Source organism: Lipotes vexillifer, unplaced genomic scaffold (assembly GCF_000442215.2).
Source record: "Lipotes vexillifer unplaced genomic scaffold, Lipotes_vexillifer_v1.1 scaffold1110, whole genome shotgun sequence".
Taxonomy (NCBI): domain Eukaryota; kingdom Metazoa; phylum Chordata; class Mammalia; order Artiodactyla; family Lipotidae; genus Lipotes; species Lipotes vexillifer.
The window spans coordinates 116,461-135,625 of record NW_006769495.1 but is presented as its reverse complement, the minus strand read 5'-3'; the positions used below and the strand labels follow the sequence as shown (position 1 = coordinate 135,625).

Sequence of the window (19,165 nt, the reverse complement as noted above, 5' to 3'; positions counted from 1 at the left end):
ATAGATGACTAGAAAGGTTTATATCTTGATTCATAGCCAAGATAACATTTATATCAGGAAATAAGGTGATTTGAAGGCAGAAGGAGGTACTGATTCTTGGAAGAATTCTGGAGGAGTCCTGGTTTTTGGTAGAGGGATGACTTGGATTTCTATGAATTTTTTGGATTTTTGCAGCCTGGATGGGTGTGGGAGCTTCAGAGAAGCTTTGGCTGGATGAGTACCCTGTCTTCTGGGGGCAGGGGTAGGAGTGGGGCGGCGGGAAGGTGCCCTGATGGTGGCCTTCATGAGAGCATGTGGAAAGGTAACATTTTAAAATTATAACTAGTGGGAACATGCTATAAATATAAAGCACAGGAAGCTCAGCTCAGTGCTCTGTGATGACCTAGATGGGTGGGATGGGGGGCAGGGAGGGAGGTGCAAGAGGGAGGGGATATAGGTATACATACAGTGTATTCATTGTACAGCAGAAACTAACACAACATTGTAAAGCAGTTATACTCCAATAAAAAAATAAATTTAAAAAGGAAGAAAATTAATATAGTAATAAGAGCTAATAATAATAGCTAACATTTCTTGAGCACTTACCATGTGCCAGTTACTGTGCTAAGTGCTTTATGTACTTATTAATCTGTAAGTAGAATAGGTGCACTCTTTCAAAGTGGTTAATCTTAAATTTTTAAGATCTTCCAGAAGCTAATCTTAAAAGTACTAGCATCTTCTAAGAGCTGTTTAGCTGTCTAGACAGTAGCTTCCCAAGTGATAATACCAAAGCATATTGAATGTACCACATATATGTTTGTGTTGAGATGTTGACCCCCACCAATCGTACAGTCGCCAAATCCTGCAGCCTAGTATGCTTGTGTACTAAATATCTTATCATTTTCTATGCATGCCATTTTATGGAAAACGTATGAGAGACACTGATCCTGATCATGTCCTTGTCTGATTATCCCACTGGAAAAACTGATGGTTGAATTCTTAGGATACAAACTCTTAGCCTTGGGATGTGTATTAGGAGTTTCTAATCTTTTTTTTGAGGTGAGAGCAAAGGCATCTTTCATTAGGGAGCGAAGAAGTTGTGCTTGGAGCTCCAGTTCACATTTAGGTTTCTGATATATAATATGGAGTATGTCTAATACGCAGTATTAGTGTTGTTAATGCCATCAAAAATCATTGGTAAAATTTGAAATGGGTGTATATCATTCTGCTCATTCTGTATATATGCCTTCAGTCTGTTAAAAATTAACTATAGTCTTCATTCATCTAATATATGATCTTGTGAGATGACTGCCTACTTAACCTCCCTCCCACAATTGCTTCAAAGGATTTAATAAAAGAACGTTTTACTGACTTGAATAGATACAGTAGGAAGATTTTTTTTCCTCCTAATTTTATTGAACTTGGACCTGGAACTTGAGAATGGATTTCAGATCACTAACTAATGTTATATGTCTCTGGTCACAGTTATAGACTGTGTTCTTGGGGCCTTGAGTTTCAAATCCTTTTTTATTCTGACTTTTATATTACTTAATGGTTATTGCAGTGATATAGTAGTACACTTTTTAAATGGTACTGCTACATGAAGAAATGAACACCAAAACAGTGATGATAATTCAGTATTCGTTGGTATAAACCTTTTTGAAATTTGTGTTGTTTGCACATATAAACTGAAGGCCATGTTAAACATCCCAGGAGTCCTGTATATATCCTAATGACTGGTTCCTGTTGCTTCTATCTTGACTCACACAGCTTCCTTTAGAGGACAGAATAGAAAAGCATCTGACTTAGTACATCTTAGCTCTTCACTGAGTCTGATATGCTAGAAAAGAGCAGTGGACTTGGCAATAAGCAGACCTGATATCAGATATTGTGGGTATTCTGTTTTGATACTTAATCAAAAATTGGCAAGTGTTAGTTTCTTAAAGGTAGTTGCATTACTCAGCCTGAACCATGTCAATGTTATATTAAAATCCATTGGCCTGTCTTGTACTTTGAATCAGTCTTTCATCCATGCATGGTTTTGTAAAATCATTCATTGGTCATTTAGAAAATATGATTCCCTAAGTTATGCACATCTTTCAAATGTTGGAACATTTCATTATATAATATTTTTTAAAAAATCACAACGTTATTATCACCACCAGTCTCATCAGAAAAGTACTGGGTAGTAGCTAAGTTCACAGTGGTGAATACTAATTTTCCAAAATTCTAATTTTTCCTCAAAAGTTTGAATTTTATCCTTGGCAACAAAACTGTCATTTGTTATCCTTGAAATGACAGGTAAACATCTGTCAAATACCCAAATCTAAATAATCATAGATTGTCAGTTTTTCTTTTAAGGGCTATTTCAGTGGTTATTTCAGCTCACAACTCAGCTTACACAGGTTCTTTTTCTTAAGACAGCTTTCATGCTTTGGTATGCAGCAAAAGTACTTTATGTGTACTTTCCATTGTATCACACAGAATATTAAAATGATGTGTACTTAATGATAGGAATTTATTAAAATTTATTCTCACACATCATCAGAGACATTCTTAAATGAATTGTCTTTTTGTTTTTTAACTGCAGGTGTGTGATGATAAGGAATACAGTTCAATTCATACTGTATTAAGAAATACTGGGACACTTTCCTGCTACATTTTGTGGCACTACCAAGATGCCAACAGTTTTATTCAGCATTGCCTTTGCACCATGAGTGCAAATGTCAGTACAGTTTAAAAAAAAAAAGTCTATAAAGCCCTAGTCTTATTATGAAAAATAGTTTTGACCACATGGGACCTCCTGTGGGGATCCCCAGGAGCCCATGGATCACAGGTTAAAAACCTCTACTCTGTCCTGTCATTACTGATATGAAATGTTATCTTCATCCTATGTTAAATTCCTCTGGATCCTTGAGAGATTTTTGGATCCACTCTTCTGCTCCAGTGATTTTACTTCATTTTCCTTTGCTAATATCAAACTTATAATTACTGTATATTTTAGTATGTTTATTTTCTTATTATTTGTGTTATTTTAGGTATTTTGTGTTACTGATTTTTTTCAGATCAGCTTGTCTGGTTACATGTCAAGAAAAAAGTTGGATATATACTATTAGGATTATGAGACTACATTAAATTTATAATTAATTTGAGGGGAATTAATATGTTTACAACTGAGTTTTCCCATCTAGGAACATATTAAGTAAAATTTTTATGTTTTAAAATTTTATTTTCTTGCATATTTTAAACTTTATTCTAAAATATTTTAAGCTTTTTTTTACTATTACAAAGGAGACTTTTTTCATTACATTTCCTAGTTGGGTTTTCTAGATACAGGGAAAGTTGATTTTCATGTTTACCTTGCATACAAACTTTAAAAGTTCTTCAGTTAAATCTCTTGAATCTTTTAGATAGATAATCTATACCATCTTCAAGTGATAATATTTTTTCTTAATTTGCAAATTTTTTTCCTGATTGCATTAGCTAGGATCTCCCACACAGCGTTGAGTAGTACAGATATTGGGCCTCTTTGTCTTGTTCCTGACTTGAGTGTGAATACTTAATGTTTCTCCATTAGTTTTGGTTTTGGTTTTTTGGGTTTTTTTGAGGTTTTTGATACTTAAAAAAAAATCTAGGTAACAAAGTTTTCTTTTGCCTTCTATTCCTTATATATTGAGGGGTTTTTTTTTAAGTAAATTTTATTAATTTGCACTTAGCATCTGTTGAAGTAATCAAATGTGTTTCTCTTTTACTTTGTTAATATAGTGAATTACATTAATGTTGCTCCTGTTGAACCAACCTTCCATTCCTGGAATGAACTGTATTTAGTTACAGTGAAAATCTGGTAGAATTTTTTTCAGCCTTTTAAAAAAGTTATTATTTAAAAAAATTTTGAATATATACTCATAGCTGAGATTGTCCTTAAAACCTTTCTCTTCCGGTTTTGTTTTCCAGGTTATGCCACTTTGATAAGTAATTGAACTTTCAGTCTCTTTCTGTGCTGTGATACAGTTTAAATTATATAATAATTATTTGTTTCCTGTGGGTTTGGTAAAATTACCTGCTAAATCATCTAACCCTGGTCCTGTTTTTTGGGGGATAGATAAATGACCACTTTGAGTTTATCTTCAGTGTTTTTATAATTAAAGCAACCTCATGATGGCATGGATCATATGTTTCTTTTTGCTACTGTGGCCCCAGCACCCAATAGTGCAGTGCTGGGGATATAGAAAGTATTCAGTAAATTTGTTGAATGAATCCTAATAAGTTTGAATAGTGATTTTACTTTGCTAAAGTTTTATTTGAACTATGTTAATTTTTTTTCTTTTTCTTTCTTATTTTTCTCCTCAAAGTTCCACTCTTATCGTGGGGACCCAGCTTTAACTTTAGCATCTGGTATGTTGAACTTAGTGGCATTGATGATCCCGATGTAGTACAACCCTGTCTCAACTGGTATAGTAAGGTAGGACTGTATTTTAAAATCTTGATTTCATGCTTCAAGTGCCTATAATAAAGAGAGAATTGTGTCACTCTCTTGTCTCAATTGAGAATAATTTAAAATATTGAGAATAGTAATAATAGTTATAAAGATTAATCAACGTTTATTAAGCATTTACGTTTTGCCAGGTTCTAAGCTTCTTTATCACTTATTTACTCATTGCCACTCTATGAGATAGGTACAGTTATTATCCATATTTTACGGGTGATGAAGTGAAACACAGGTTAAGTATTTTGCCTAAGGCCACACAGTTGTAAAGTGCTCAGGGCAGCATATCAACTCAGTCAGTCTGGCACCAGAGTCTGCCATTACATTATTATACCCACCTGTCTCTGAATTTTGTTTTTAACCTATATTGATAGAAACATTTAAACATAGTTTTTAGTGGGGTGGTTTTGGTTCCAGATTGCTTTTATTATATATTCCTCCATTGTGTTTGTGTTGAGTAAAATAGGAATATTTGCTTTTCCTTTTAACTAAAATTTGAAATAGTTTCTATAAATATTATGATCTTATTCTTATAAGGAGTATAAAGGTGATATTTAATAATTTTATTCATAGGTCATTTTATACAATAAATGCAGCCTGAAAAATGTGAATTTAAATTATTAAGAAATAGGTCTTTGATTTTTTTTGAACACCTTTAATGCTTCACCTTTGTTTCTGATGTATATCTATTTGACTCTTTTGGCTATGTTTTTGTGGGGGGAGGACTGTTTCTTGTTAGGGGAATGATAAAGCTTTAGTCTAATCACTATTTCCTGATATATTTATTTGCAGATAGGGCTGAATTGTCAACTCATAGGCGATTGGGAAGCAATATAGGTTCTTCCTAAGATTTTTTTTATATAGAATTTCAGCCCTTTTCTGGTCAGCTTAATTGAGGAACTTTCTGTTTGATTTATTTTTGGCATTCGGTTATATTCAATTTAAAATAGATGCTGGCTTTTTGTATTTTCTGTATGTTTTTTATATATTCTTGGATTACCTGTAATATTGTAAATTCTTTCAAGGTAGAGATGATATTTTTAAACATTAAAAATCACCTTTACAGTGTTATACACATAATAGTGCTTAGTATATACTTATAATCTTCTAAATTCTATTGGTTCTTCTTAAAAAAATAATGAGTAAGCTTTTCTGATACTTAAAAAATTTTTTTTCTCTTTAGTCTATGATGTGTACATGTGTCTTCTTTAATATACTCACAAATCTCTTGATATTGTAGGAAGCTGCAAATTTCACCTTTTTTCCCCAACACTGTGGACAGATTATATTTGAGAACTTAAAATTGTTCAATCATTGACTTGTCAAGTTCTCTCTACTTATTGTGAACCTCTAGAAATTAAAGTATTCAACCTCTTTGAATTTCAATCCTTTTTCAAAGCATTATAATTTCATTTCATAAATCCTCTCCTACTATGTATCTGTATGCAGCCTGATAGAAAATTTAAAATGTGGATGTGATCCATACTCCTAAAGTCAGCATGACAAAAAGGTATTATTGTTTAATATGGTTCCAGATAGTTAGGATAAATCTTTATTTAGAGGCTAAGCATAAGAAACTATTAATGTGAAGTTAGTTTGGATATAGAATCATTCTTTTGTTATTTGATGATGGAAAATATTAGTTAACTAGAGTGTTTAAGGAAAAATGTTTTGATCACCTTTGATTAATAAAAAATCAGAGACTATAAAGTGATTAGTGTTTCAAGTCTTGTAAATTTTCCTGCCTATTAAAGAGTAAGGCTTACAAGTAAATTGTATTTTTGTTTGGTTATTATGCACTGCTTCTGTGTCATCAGTTTATTTTATTAATTCTTATTTAGGAAATTGTAGAAATCTCATAACATATTCTTTTTTTTTCACTAAATTAAAGTGTATCTATTTAATGGAGTATTATAGAGCAGATAAAATAACATATTGCTGTGAAATTCTCTCAAAAATATTCAGTACAAAAAATATTCATAACATATTCTTGAATTAAATTTTCTTTTAAATTCTTTATATGAGCTTGTTTTTTGGCATTCTTTGGCATCCTTTTGGGGGGGAGATTTAGTAAATTGAGTATTTCTTTTGGGATTGTAATTAATTGAGATTTTTACTTTATAGCTGTTTAATCGATGAGGTAGCCCAGGTTTAGAAAAAAAATTATAAAACTTTAAATAGTCTCTTTCTGATGATTTTGAATCATAAAACCTGTTTGTGAATTTGAAATACGTGAACATTTGATAATATTTGTCATTCAAGTAATAACTTATTACTAAGAACCAAGAACAAAGAGCATAAACATTTATGTATATTATTTAATGGTTTCTGTGCATTCAGTACCAACATTGTTATCTGATTAGTAAAAGCCTTGGAAGTTATCATTTTTACCATCTTAAGTAAGCTTTGATAAATAGTTTTTCTGGTTCTTTTCTTGAAAGTTCAGGCTCTAGAACTAGGCCTGATTTCATCTTTTAATATCTTTTATCTTCATGAAGTATATGCCTCATATATCTGTATACGTTCATCTCTTTAATATCTTTCTACTATATACTTTGTGACCTTTGGTGAGTTATTACAATTGACTAAGCTTCAGTTTTGCCATTTAATAGTGGATATAATAATAATACTAATGAATAGGGTTAGTACAGTGCTTAGTTATGCTTAGTATACTTAGTTAATGCTTAGTAAATGCTCACTTTACGTTAGTAATTATCACTTATTGTTTCCTACAGTAATAACTAACCAAATCTCTTCTTTTCATACCTTCTCTTGTGTTCCAGTAGTACCGTGAACAGGAAGCTATTCGCCTTTGCCTAAAACACTTCAGACAACATAACTATACAGAGGCCTTTGAATCACTGCAAAAGAAAACCAAGATTGCCCTGGAACATCCCATGTTAACAGATCTGCACGATAAATTGGTACTGAAGGGTGATTTTGATGCTTGTGAAGAATTGATTGAAAAAGCTGTAAATGGTATGTCATAAACATGTAAACTTAGATTGGTTATTAGGGTGATTTTAAGTATATACAAGAAACAGGTGTTTTAAAGGAATATAGGTTTATGCCAGTTCTTAGTTTCTTTCTTTCTTTTTTCCCTCCCATCTCTTTACCCTGTAAAGATGTTAGCTCTTTGAATTAAGGACTTATTTTATGTAAGACAGGTCCATAATGTAATAATGAGACTTGAAAAATAAGAAAGTAACATACTTGAACTCACATATCTAAATTTAAGTTGTCATCTTGGAAAACCATGCACTTACAAATGCTAACATTGATTAGTACTGAACCACTTAGAAAAAGTCTTTTAATGTTACCTTCAGTATCAGTGACCTATTCCTTTACATATTTTTGTTGATAGCAGATTGTCATTTTTTTTAATAGTGTAATTTGAGGGTGAGGAGTGGTTGGATGAGTCAGAAAAATTTATTATTATACAGTTAATAATGAATGAGGAGATTTGTATTGGAAACATCGTCTGTGTGATGTGGATGCTACATAATTGCTGATTTCCTTGGGTAGCCTGTATTCTGGCTCTGAAAGAAATGTGAATATTGGAACATAATATAATCTCCCAAAGTAATTGTTTTGGAGGATGACACCAATTGAATATTTAAGGTCTGGTATGTTTTGTTATTTAAAATAAGGAACTCTGTTGTTGCTGTATAGAGTGGCATCCTTTTAAAAAAATCTACACTTTCATAGTAACAAAGAACAGAGTAGGTGCTGTGGTATAATAAAAAGTAAATATTTGGTCTTTTCTCTTTCCTGGCACACAGCTCCTAAAACCCTTGGGATCTGCAGGGTGATGAGTGTCTTTTGCATGCTGAGATGACTGGTGGCTGGAGTCCCTAGATAGCTTCAGATCTCCAGAAAGATCAAACCATGTGATTAGAGGGCTGAAACTTTCAACCCCACCCCTGACCCCTGGGGAGAGGAGCAGGGTCAGAGATGGTGTTCAGTCAGTCCCTAGATAGCTTCAGATCTCCAGAAAGATTAAACCATGTGATTAGAGGGCTGAAACTTTCAACCCCACCCCTGACCCCTGGGGAGAGGAGCAGGGTCAGAGATGGTGTTCAGTCACCTAAAACCATGTTTTAATCGATCATGCCTACGTAATGGAACCTCTAAAAAAGCCCTAGAGCTTCACACACACACACACACACACACACACACACACACACACACACACCCCTGTGCCTTACACACACACACCTGTACCTTGCCCTACATCTTTCTTCCATTTGGCTGTTTCAGACTTGTATTCTTTATAATAGACCAGTGATAGCAAGTAAAGTGCTTTCCTGAAATCTGTGGTTACTCTAGCATTATCGAACCTGAGTGGGGGTTGTGGGAACCCCCAATTTATAGCTGGTAGGTCAGAAGTACCAGTGGCTTGGGATTTGCACTTGGCATCTGAAGTGGGAATAGTCTTGTGGAACTGAGCCCTTTAACTTGTGAGATCTGACACTGACTCCAGGTAGATAGTGTCAGAATTGAACTGATTCTCGGTTGGATACCAAGTTGGAGTCAGAGAATTGGAGAAATGGTTGGTGTAAGGAGAAGACCCACACATTTGGAGTAAGAAGCATTGTGAGTGAAAACAGCTTAATGCTGAATTATGAAACTTGTGGAATGATACAAATTTGTATAGAAATTCTATTCTTTTTACGGAAAGAAATAAAGAATAATAGACTTTCTCAGTGCTCTGTTTTCGTATATTTTAGTCTTATCACTATCATTTATTATTAGTTACTCATTTATCAGATATTGGTTGAATATTTTACAGCTGAACAGAACCAGTACTGCCTTCTTTGAGTTTATAAATTTAAAGTTAACTCAAAATGAATTGCTTGCAGCTCCATTGTGTTATAATAACAAACCTGCCTCTCAGCCTTGTATATTGTTACTGTTTATTTAATTGATGATGATACGTGCAAATAAATGATTACTACATTTGAAATAGAATATACTTTGGAGTATACCGAAATGGAACATATATAATAATCTCTTACCAAACCATTAAAATGCCACTAATGAAAGTGTGTGTGTGTGTGTGTGTGTATGCCATTTCTGAGAATGAATTCTGTATTTTTTAACTATAGGATGAAGAAGGCACAAGTAATTTTATGGTTTTTTTGTTTTGTTTTAAATCTTTAAGGCATTTAATATTTTGTTAAGGTAAAGTAAACAACAGAACCACCAGCAACTTTGTGTAATTAGTTAGCTAAAAACAGGTTTTAAAATTGTCTCTTTAGCAATATACTCATTTACGAGAAGCTGTTAACATCACGTGCAACTCTGCTACTGCAGAGACTTAACTTATCCTTCTGACTCTAGGAAGAAACCAAGTTTAGGAAAATTGATAGTAATTATTCTTGAGACTTAACAGCCAAGTCATACTTTTTATACTCCTCACTGGCTTGGAACAGTGTTTAGTTAATAAACATTCCTTCCAGGGTTGTTCAGTTTGCTGCTGACTGCACTGATGATGATTTGTTGGACAAATAAGGAAGTAAACACTGCAAAGTTTTTTGGCTTCTGCTCTGTTAAAAACATAGAAGAGAAGGGTAAGAAGTTCCTGCCTGGTAAATAAGAAAGTCTAGGGAATCAGAAGCATCTCTCAAATTTCTTACAGTGGAGGAAACAAAAACTACTTTTAGTGTATTTGGTGTATTAGTATGCTCTTCTTCAAGTATGGTCTATATTTTAAGAAAGTGTTGGGCTGTATTTATTTCTCTAATAGGCTTCCTATTTGCCTAGAAACATCCATACATTTACATTTAATTTCATTAGAGGTGATACCTGAACCAATTATTGCTACTTCCTCTTTGACAATGCCGGGGGGTGGGGGGGGTTAGGTAGAATCCAGTGATGATAGGCAAAAGTAATCACCCAGGAACAGAAAATACTTAAAGAAAACCTCCCTTTGCAGTGTTTATCTTATTTGTTAATGAAATAAAAGTTTGCTTTTGTGAGACAAGGGGGAGATAAAGTTTAAAGTTTAATAAAGTAGTCCTAAAGTTTAAACTTGAGGTCTTTCTCTCCCTCCCTTCTTCCCTCTTCCCCTCCTCCTTTCTTTTTTCTCTACTCCACCCCACACTCCTGCCCACCCCCACCCCACCCTGTATCTCTCCCTTCCCATACCTTGGTTTATGCCATAGTTGTTAATTATATGGTAGGCCTATTTCCCTCTCCTTAGAATTTTTTTGAGATCTCAAATCTTGTTGGAGTTACTTTTGTGGCAAGGTTTTTAACTACAGATTTAGAATTGTTAATAGATATCGGGCTATTTATATTGTTTCTTATTGAGGGAATATTGGTAGTTTGTGTCTTTTGAGGAATATGCCCATTTCATCTAAATTGATGAATTTACTGGCATAAAGTTGTTTATATTCCATTATTGTCCTTTATGTCATATCATGTTCTTGATATTGGTAATTTTTGTCTTTCATTTCTTGGTAGTCTGGCTAGAGATCTATCAGTTTTATTTTAAGAAAACAGCTCTTGGTTTCTTTGTTTTATCTTTTCTATTTCATTGATTTCTGTATCTTTATTATTTCCTTTTTTCCACATACTTTGGTTTTAATTTGCTCTTCTTTTCCTAGTTTCTTAATATGAAAGCTGAAGCCATTAGAGATTCTTCTTTTCTAATGTAAGCATTTGGTGTTAAGAATTTCCCTTAAGCACTACTTCAGTTGTATCTCACAAATTTTGCTATGTTGTTTTCATTTTCATTCAGTTTAAAATACAGTTGACCCTTAAACAGCGTGGGTGTTAGGGGTGCCAGCTCTCCCTCCCCTGTCCTACTGCTTGCACAGTGGAAAATCCACGTGTAACTGATTCCCCCAGAACTTAACTACTAGTAGCCTACTGTTGACTGGAAACCTTACCGATAACATGAACAGTCCATTAACACATATTTTATATATTACATATATATACTGTATTCCAACAATAAAATAAACTAAAGAAAATATTATTAAGAAAATCATAAGGAAGAGAAAACATTTACAGTGTGTACTGTGTTTATTAATATCGTAAGTTTACATCATCTGTTTACAAGATAAATTGTCAGTACCTGTGTCAGTATTGTCTTAATGATACAAAACACTGTACGTTTTATATGTATTACTAACACTAGACATCAAAGATGAAAGTTAATGTGGAAAAAGAAATTCATATTTGTTTACAGGTCTAACAATTCATGCATTGGTAATGAACAGCAGCAATATGATTGCTTTACGGTAGTCTAGTGTAATTGATACAGTTGCTTCACAATAGCTTAGTTTTTATGCTAATGAATGAATTGTTGTAAAATTTTTATGGCATACAGTATTAGTCGTATTTATAATACAATATTGGAAACATTGTTATATTTTCTAAAAACTATTTACCTCTGATGATAGGCTGATAGTTTCTCCAGTTGAGAGAGGGTGGGAGGGGGGCATACTGTACAGTAATGTAATTCTTTGAAAACAAAGTTATAAAACAGTAGGAAAACCAACACATTATTAATTTTATATTAAATAGCACTCACCTTATGTCTGTATAAATATGGATAGAGTAGTACCTACCTATTTTATGCATTCATGACTTACCTCACCTTTTCTTAATTTTCTTGACATTTCTAGGCTGTGTGGTGCATCTGCAAGTTTTTTCAAACTGTTGAAAATCTCCAAAAAATTTTCTAATATATTTATTGGAAAAAGCATCCACATATAGGTGGACATGTGCGGTTCCAACCTGTCTTGTTCAAGGGTCAGCTGTACTTAGGCATAATGACACATTTTTCTTTCCAACCCTGATAACTTTTTCCCCTTTGTGTTTAATCTCTGCCAGGATCTTTAGAAAAAGATTGCCATGGCATAATTATAGTGGATAACCCTGTGTAGTTCATGATCCCAGAAGAAATGCTTTTTACATTTCATTGTTAAATATATTTTTGATCTGGGGTTTTTGGAGATTCTGTATCAGATTCCAAGATTCCTAAGAGTTTGCGTCATAAATGGATATTGGATTTTGCCACTTTTTCTCTACCTTTTGTGATATGATTTTCCTACCCTATTAATATATGAAATCATAGTAATTGATTTTCTAATGTTAAACCTCATATATACTTTGTTATGTATTTTTTAAATTTATTTTGGGTTTAGATTGACTAATGTTTTGTTAGAATTCTTCCAACTATTTTTGTTAGTAAGGTTGACCTTGTAGCTTTTCTTTCTCATATCTTCCTGTTCAGGTTTAGTATCATTATTAGGCTAATTTCACATAATGTGTTGAGGAGTTCACCTTTTCTTCCTATTTTCTGAATAAATGTAAGATGTGAATTATTTCTTTCTTAAATGCTTGGTTGAATTTACCATTGAGCTATCTGTGCTTGAGATTTGCTTGCAGGAATATTTTTAGCTTACCAATTCAGTTTCTTGAAACTTCGTAGGACTATTCAGAGTTGTTTGGTTGGTTGATTGAGCTTTAACAAACTACATTTTTCTAGTAGTTTGTTTCAGTTTCATCTAAAATTTCAAGCTTATGGATGTGAAACTGTACCTAATATCCCCTTATTATCTGTTTAATGTTTGTAGAATTTCTTGAGATGTCTCTTTTTTTCATTCCTTATATTGGTTATTTATGAATTCTTTCTCCCTCCCCAGTCCATTACTTTCTTTTTTTTTTTTTTAATAAATTTATTTTATTTATTTATTCTTGGCTGTGTTGGGTGTTCGTTGCGGTGAGCGGGGCTACTCTTTGTTGTGGTGCACGGGCTTCTCAGTGCGGTGGCTTCTCGTTGCAGAGCACGGGCTCTAGGCATGCGGGCTTCAGTAGTTGTGGCTTGCAGGCTCTAGAGCGCAGGCTCAGTAGTTGTGGCACATGCGCTTAGTTGCTCCGTGGCATGTGGGATCTTCCAGGACCAGGGATCGAACCCGTGTCCCCTGCATTGGCGGGCGGATTCTTAACCACTGCTCCACCAGGGAAGTCCCCCCAATCTATTGCCTTCACCAGTGATCTTTTGAGGGAACAACTTCTGGTTTGTTGATTCTTTATGTTAACTTTTATGTCCTTGGCTTATGCTCTTTATTTAATGTTGTCTTCTTTCCCTCTTTGAGATGAATATGTGTTTTATAATTTATTGAGATTGATGCTTAGCTTATTAATTTTCAGACTTTGTTATTTCCCCGTATATGCATTTAAGGATATAAATTTTCTTCTTCTTATTTTTCAGTTGTGCTATGAAGTGTTTTCATTTTTGTCCAGTTCAGTAATTTCATTAGGAAATGATATTGCTCTTTTGTGAGTCATAGTTATATAGAAATATAGTTTTTAATTTCCAAATACATAAAGATTTTCTGGCTCTTTTCCTCATTACTGATTTCTGGCATAAATGCATAGTGGTCAGAGTACATATTTTATACTATTACAGTTCTTTGAAATTTGATAAGACTTACCATATGGCCCACTTTGTTCAATTTTTATAAACATATTAGGTACACTTGGACAGAAATCCAGTTCTTTAGTTGTTACTGCAATGTTCTGTATATGTCCAGTTGGTCCAGTTTGCTAATCATGTTGCATAAATCTACTTTACCAATAATGTTTTCTGTCTGATTTCTCTCAATTACTAAGAAAAATGTGTTAACACTTCCTACTATGATTATGGAATTGTCTCTTCTTATAATTCTGTTAGTTTTTGCTTCGTATATTTTGAAGCTATGTTTCTAGATGCATACAAATTTTAAATTTTTATTTTGAATGAAATCTTTTATCTTTAAGTGTGTTTTTATCTCTACTAATGTTGTTACCTTAAGTTATAAATTGTCTTACATTAATATATCTGCTTTCATTTGGTAAGTATTTACATATCTTTTTCCATCTTTTAATTTCAAGCTTTCTGTATCCTTTTTTCAAAGAAGTATCTCTTGTAAATTTAGTTGTTTTTTAAAAACTCTGCCTTCTTTTGATTTGAACATTTATTTCATTTACATGATTGAATTACTGGTAAATATATGGGTTCAAACCTACCATTTTACTTAATATATTTTGTCATGTCCTTTATTTCTTGTTTTTGGTTGTTGTCTCTTACCTTTTTAAACTTTTTAATCTTTTCATTTTTTTATTTGGAAGTAACACACTCTGTTTTATTTATGGTGAGTCCGTAAATAACCACAAATATACATACTTAACAAAATTTATCAGTACAAGGGCTTAGTGGACTTTGAACTCCCATCTACTTACCTTCCAACTCATATGCTATTGTTCTTTATTTTGATACCATATTCAAAGACCCTAGAAGATATTACTGTTCTTGTTTTATACAGTGTCCATTAATTTTACCCAAATATTTACTAATTTTTTTGCTCTTCACTACTATTTGAATCTTTGATTTTATACCTAAGATCATATCCTTCTGCCTTAAGCACATCCTTTAGAATTTCTTCTAATGCAGATTAATTCTTTCAGTTTTTGTTTGCTTGAAAATTTGTCTCTTTTCTTGAAGGATATTTTCACTGGGTATAGAATTCTAGATTGACAATTATCTTCTCCAAATACATTTTGAATGTCATTTCACTGTTAACCAGTTTCCATTGTTGCCAGTTTCAGCTATTGCTCTTTTGAATGCAATCTCTCTTTTTGCCTATGGCTGTTTAAATATTTAAATATATTAAACATATTTTTGTTTTAGATTATTTTATAGTTCTATAAACAGGGCAACTCCAGTGTGGTGACACTGTTAATTAACTATTATGTATTTTTGTTTTCTTTCAGTTAGATGTGTATATCTTTTATTTTCTCATTTTAATTGCACATTTATGTTTAATTTTTCAACCTTCTCGAAATTCTTTCTCTCTTTTCCATTACTATATTGTTAGTAGTGTTTTCTTTCCTTCTTATTTTGGTCTTCATTTCTGTTATGTATTCATTTTGTTTTTCTTCCTCTTTTCCTTCAACTCTGACATTCATGTTTTATTTATCTTTGTTGTCATACCATATCTCTTCCAACTATTTATATTTCTGTTTTCTAACTGTATCTCTAATTTGTGCTCATGTTTTATAAAGAGAGTTTCTTACTTAACTTTTATATTCATGGAAAAGTATTTGGCCATTTTCATCAATTACATGACTACATTTTTCTGTTGAATCAGATTCTTTTGCCACTTAAAATTTTTTTTCTTTTCCTTTTTATATCTTTATATAAATTCTGAGTTGGTTATTTTTGAGTTTTATTAATCTTTGAATGCAATGAGTTTTTCCTGTTTTAAATAGGTTCTTAAGACTGTGTTCTAGAACAGCAAGATTTTTCCTTATGGTATTGCTTTTCTCTTGGGACACTTTCTTCTCAGCAGTACTCCTAATGCAAAATCTCTCTCTTTTTTTTTTCCCCATCAGACTGCTTCCTGAAGGATGGCTTCTTTCCCTAATTCCTGTTCATTCATGCCTTTGTGCTTTTTTTTGTTTTTTTAATTGGAGTGTAGTTGCTTTACAATGTTGTTTTAGTTTCTGCTATACAGCAAAGTGCATCAGCTATACATATACATATATCCTCTTTTTTGGATTTCCTTCCCATTTAGGTCATGCCTTTGTGCTTTTGTTTATGTTGTATTCCCTTCCCTGATTACTTTTCCTTTTTATAACCATTCACTTACAACTCATTCTTCAAGGCTAGCTCTTTCAAGCTAGTTTTTAAAAATTACTCTTGCACCTCAGTTGCTCCTCCTCCTCTTAATTCCTATTTGCCTTTGTACCATATTTCTCATTTTGTGCATAAAAAGTTATTAGTTTTTTGCCAAGTATAGTTCCAAATATTACTTCATTATTATAACTATTCATGTATTCAAAGGCCAATATGCCAACTACTCTAATAAATACTATATATGAATTAATTTAATTCTTGTACCTGCTTTCTAGGTAAGTATTATTGTTATTTCAATTCAATAAATGTCAGCGATTAAGTAATTTGCCTAAGACAGCATAGCTGGTAAGTGGCAGAGCTAAAATTTGAATCTATTCATCTTACCGCCATGCTTTACCATCCAAGTAAATATTTACTGGTTCAGTTTCCCCAATGTTTATTGTTGTAATGTAAATTGTTATAATTCATGTATTTCTCTTTTCAGAATTTAATCACACTGCTGAAATGCATAATTTAAAAAAAAATCTCTTTTACCCAGCCATTATTATTCTTGAACTATAAAAACTTTTTTATGCTGTACCTGTAAGTGAATTTTTAGTTTTTTCTTTAAAAAAAAATCTCTGTGTTGGCGAAAAATCAGTTTGATAAAAGTTTCAGTGTAGGCAGCAGTACTGTATTCTGTGCTGTTTTCTTTTTTAATCTTGGATGAGGCTTGAATATATTTTTTTTCTTTAAAAAAAATCATGTACTTTCACCATTAGATACAAGAACAGCTTGTGCCTAATTAGGACTGTATGAAACGTGTTTAGTTATTATAGTCATAATCATAGGGGGAAATTGAGATGGTATTGGACCGGGAGCCTTTCAGTAGTTTGAAAATTCTTAGCAACTGGGTCTTAGTGTGATTTCTCCTAATTCATATTTTCAGGTCTTTTGGATAGTTCTACTTTTGGCAGACCCTTCTGATTTTCTGCTTTAGATTTTTGTCAAAAGTAGACATATAGGCTTCCCTGGTGGTGCAGTGGTTGAGAATCTGCCTGCCAATGCAGACGACACGGGTTCGAGCCCTGGTCTGGGAAGATCCCACATGCCATGGAGCAGCTGGGCCCGTGAGCCACAATTACTGAGCCTGCGCGTCTGGAGCCTGTGCTCCGCAACAACAGAGGCCGCGATAGTGAGAGGCCTGCGCACCGCGATGAAGAGTGACCCCCACTTGCCACAACTAGAGAAAGCCCATGCACAGAAATGAAGACCCAACACAGCCATAAATAAATAAATAAATAAATACATTGTGTATTATTAAAAAAAAAAAAAGTAGACATATAGAAATATTAGCAACTGCCTGAATTCTTAAAATACAGAAGTAATTTTTAAAAATAGTTCATAAACATTTAAATGCCTTACTTTTTTGCTTTTGAGACTTTTAAAACAGTGTAAGAGGTGTTTTCATATTTTTGTAGATGAGAATGTCATTGTTTCAATAGCTCAGATTTTTTGCTGAATCATATAGAATACATGCAAGTAAGCATACCAAACAAAAGGCGACCTTTCAAGAATTAGAAATATAAGGAACATGGGGAGATTATTTTGGCTTCAGAGGTGTCAGCTTTTCATTTGTTTTTAGGTCTTGAAAGGGAGTTCTTTAACATTAAAACAAGGAACTGAAAGCAATGTATTTTGAAAAAATCTTTACCCTGCTTTAATGTTTGTAGCATTTTTATTGATCACCTCAAGGATTTCAAGCTTATGACTGTTTGATTTTGAAAAATTTAATTTGTTCTATTAAAAAATAAAGTTTTTTTAGCACTTGAAATGACTGTTCACCAAGAAAACATTATATTAATAAACATTATATTACTACTTTTCTGTTTGAGAGCGTGAAAGAAGATTCTTAAGCATGTTATTTCATTGAAAATAGCTACTGAATATAACTTGCTCCAGATCTGATCTGGACTATTTATTGACAACCCAGTTTCCCTGGCAAGAGGCAATAAAATATGTATTGTAATAGATTAATTGAGGGTAATCTTTAATTTATCATGTTTCTCTGCAAAGTACAACATAGTTTTTTAAGTCATTTTTTATTTTGAGTGATTAGATGGTTTAATATTATAAAATGAAAGTATCAAGAAGTTAATTAAATAGAGTTGAATAGTAGTGTAGAGAGGTGTGAGAGGGCTGGAATTTATGTTTCTAGCTTTTGTGTCTTATGGTAAGCCAGGATTTCTCCAAAAGAGGTGTTTTGTTTTGTTTTTGTTTTTATTTTGGTTTTTGGTAGAACAGCTAGCTTCTCAAACTAGCCATTTGTTGTCTGGAACAACTTCCAGATGAATGAATACTTAAGGTAAGAAAGTGATCTGGAGTAGTGACAAACTAGTGTTCCAGAGAAGAAACGAAACATAAAAAGTAAACTTTAGCCACAGTTACCAAGTAGGTCTTTATTTAAGAGGGAGATTACATTTTTTCCTTTAAATTATAATTAACTATAATATATTTCAACTGTTTTAGTTTTATCCCTCTTTTATTATAATCAGTTTAATATTGCAGTAGAATGATCTGGTATGGTGAGTTATGTTTCCCAGTCTTCCTTTTGAATAGGTAAATTTTGCTGTCTATTGAAGTGCTATTGAATAGGTAAATTTTGCTGTCTGTTATTATAGTATGTAATCTTAGATTGTAATTTAAAAACTATTATTTGTGTGTTTATATTTATTTACATGCATTCTATGAAGAGTTGAAAAGATTTTAGACTTTGGAATTGGGCTTTATACCTTTTTGTTTAGAGCCTTTGGGCATGATATTAATTTCTCTGAACCTTGATTTTCTAATCTTTGCAATAATTAATAATGACCATTGTGTAGATTTATTTTAAGGAGTAAATGAATTAACCTTTGTGATGTCTTGCACACAGTAAGTATGCAATAAAAGTCAACTCTTTCTTCTTTGGTAAGATCTTTTTAGAGAGTTACTTCCAGATTTGGTAATGCTATATTGAAATAATTTTCTTCAGGTTTTCTAATAGTCTCCAAGGAAAAGTAAGAGATATCAAAGAGAATTGTGTGAAC

General features: G+C 32.7%; 1 protein-coding gene across 1 annotated transcript in view; it reads left to right on the top strand.

The window, feature by feature from the left end:
• MKLN1 (muskelin 1) overlaps window positions 1-19,165 on the top strand; it is a 184,713-nt gene that overhangs the window by 80,035 nt on the left and 85,513 nt on the right. Inside the window, exons 5-6 of the mRNA XM_007445636.1 lie at window positions 4,332-4,441; window positions 7,252-7,444. Coding sequence (XP_007445698.1) covers window positions 4,332-4,441; window positions 7,252-7,444 — 303 coding nt within the window. The remainder of the gene's footprint in view (window positions 1-4,331; window positions 4,442-7,251; window positions 7,445-19,165) is intronic.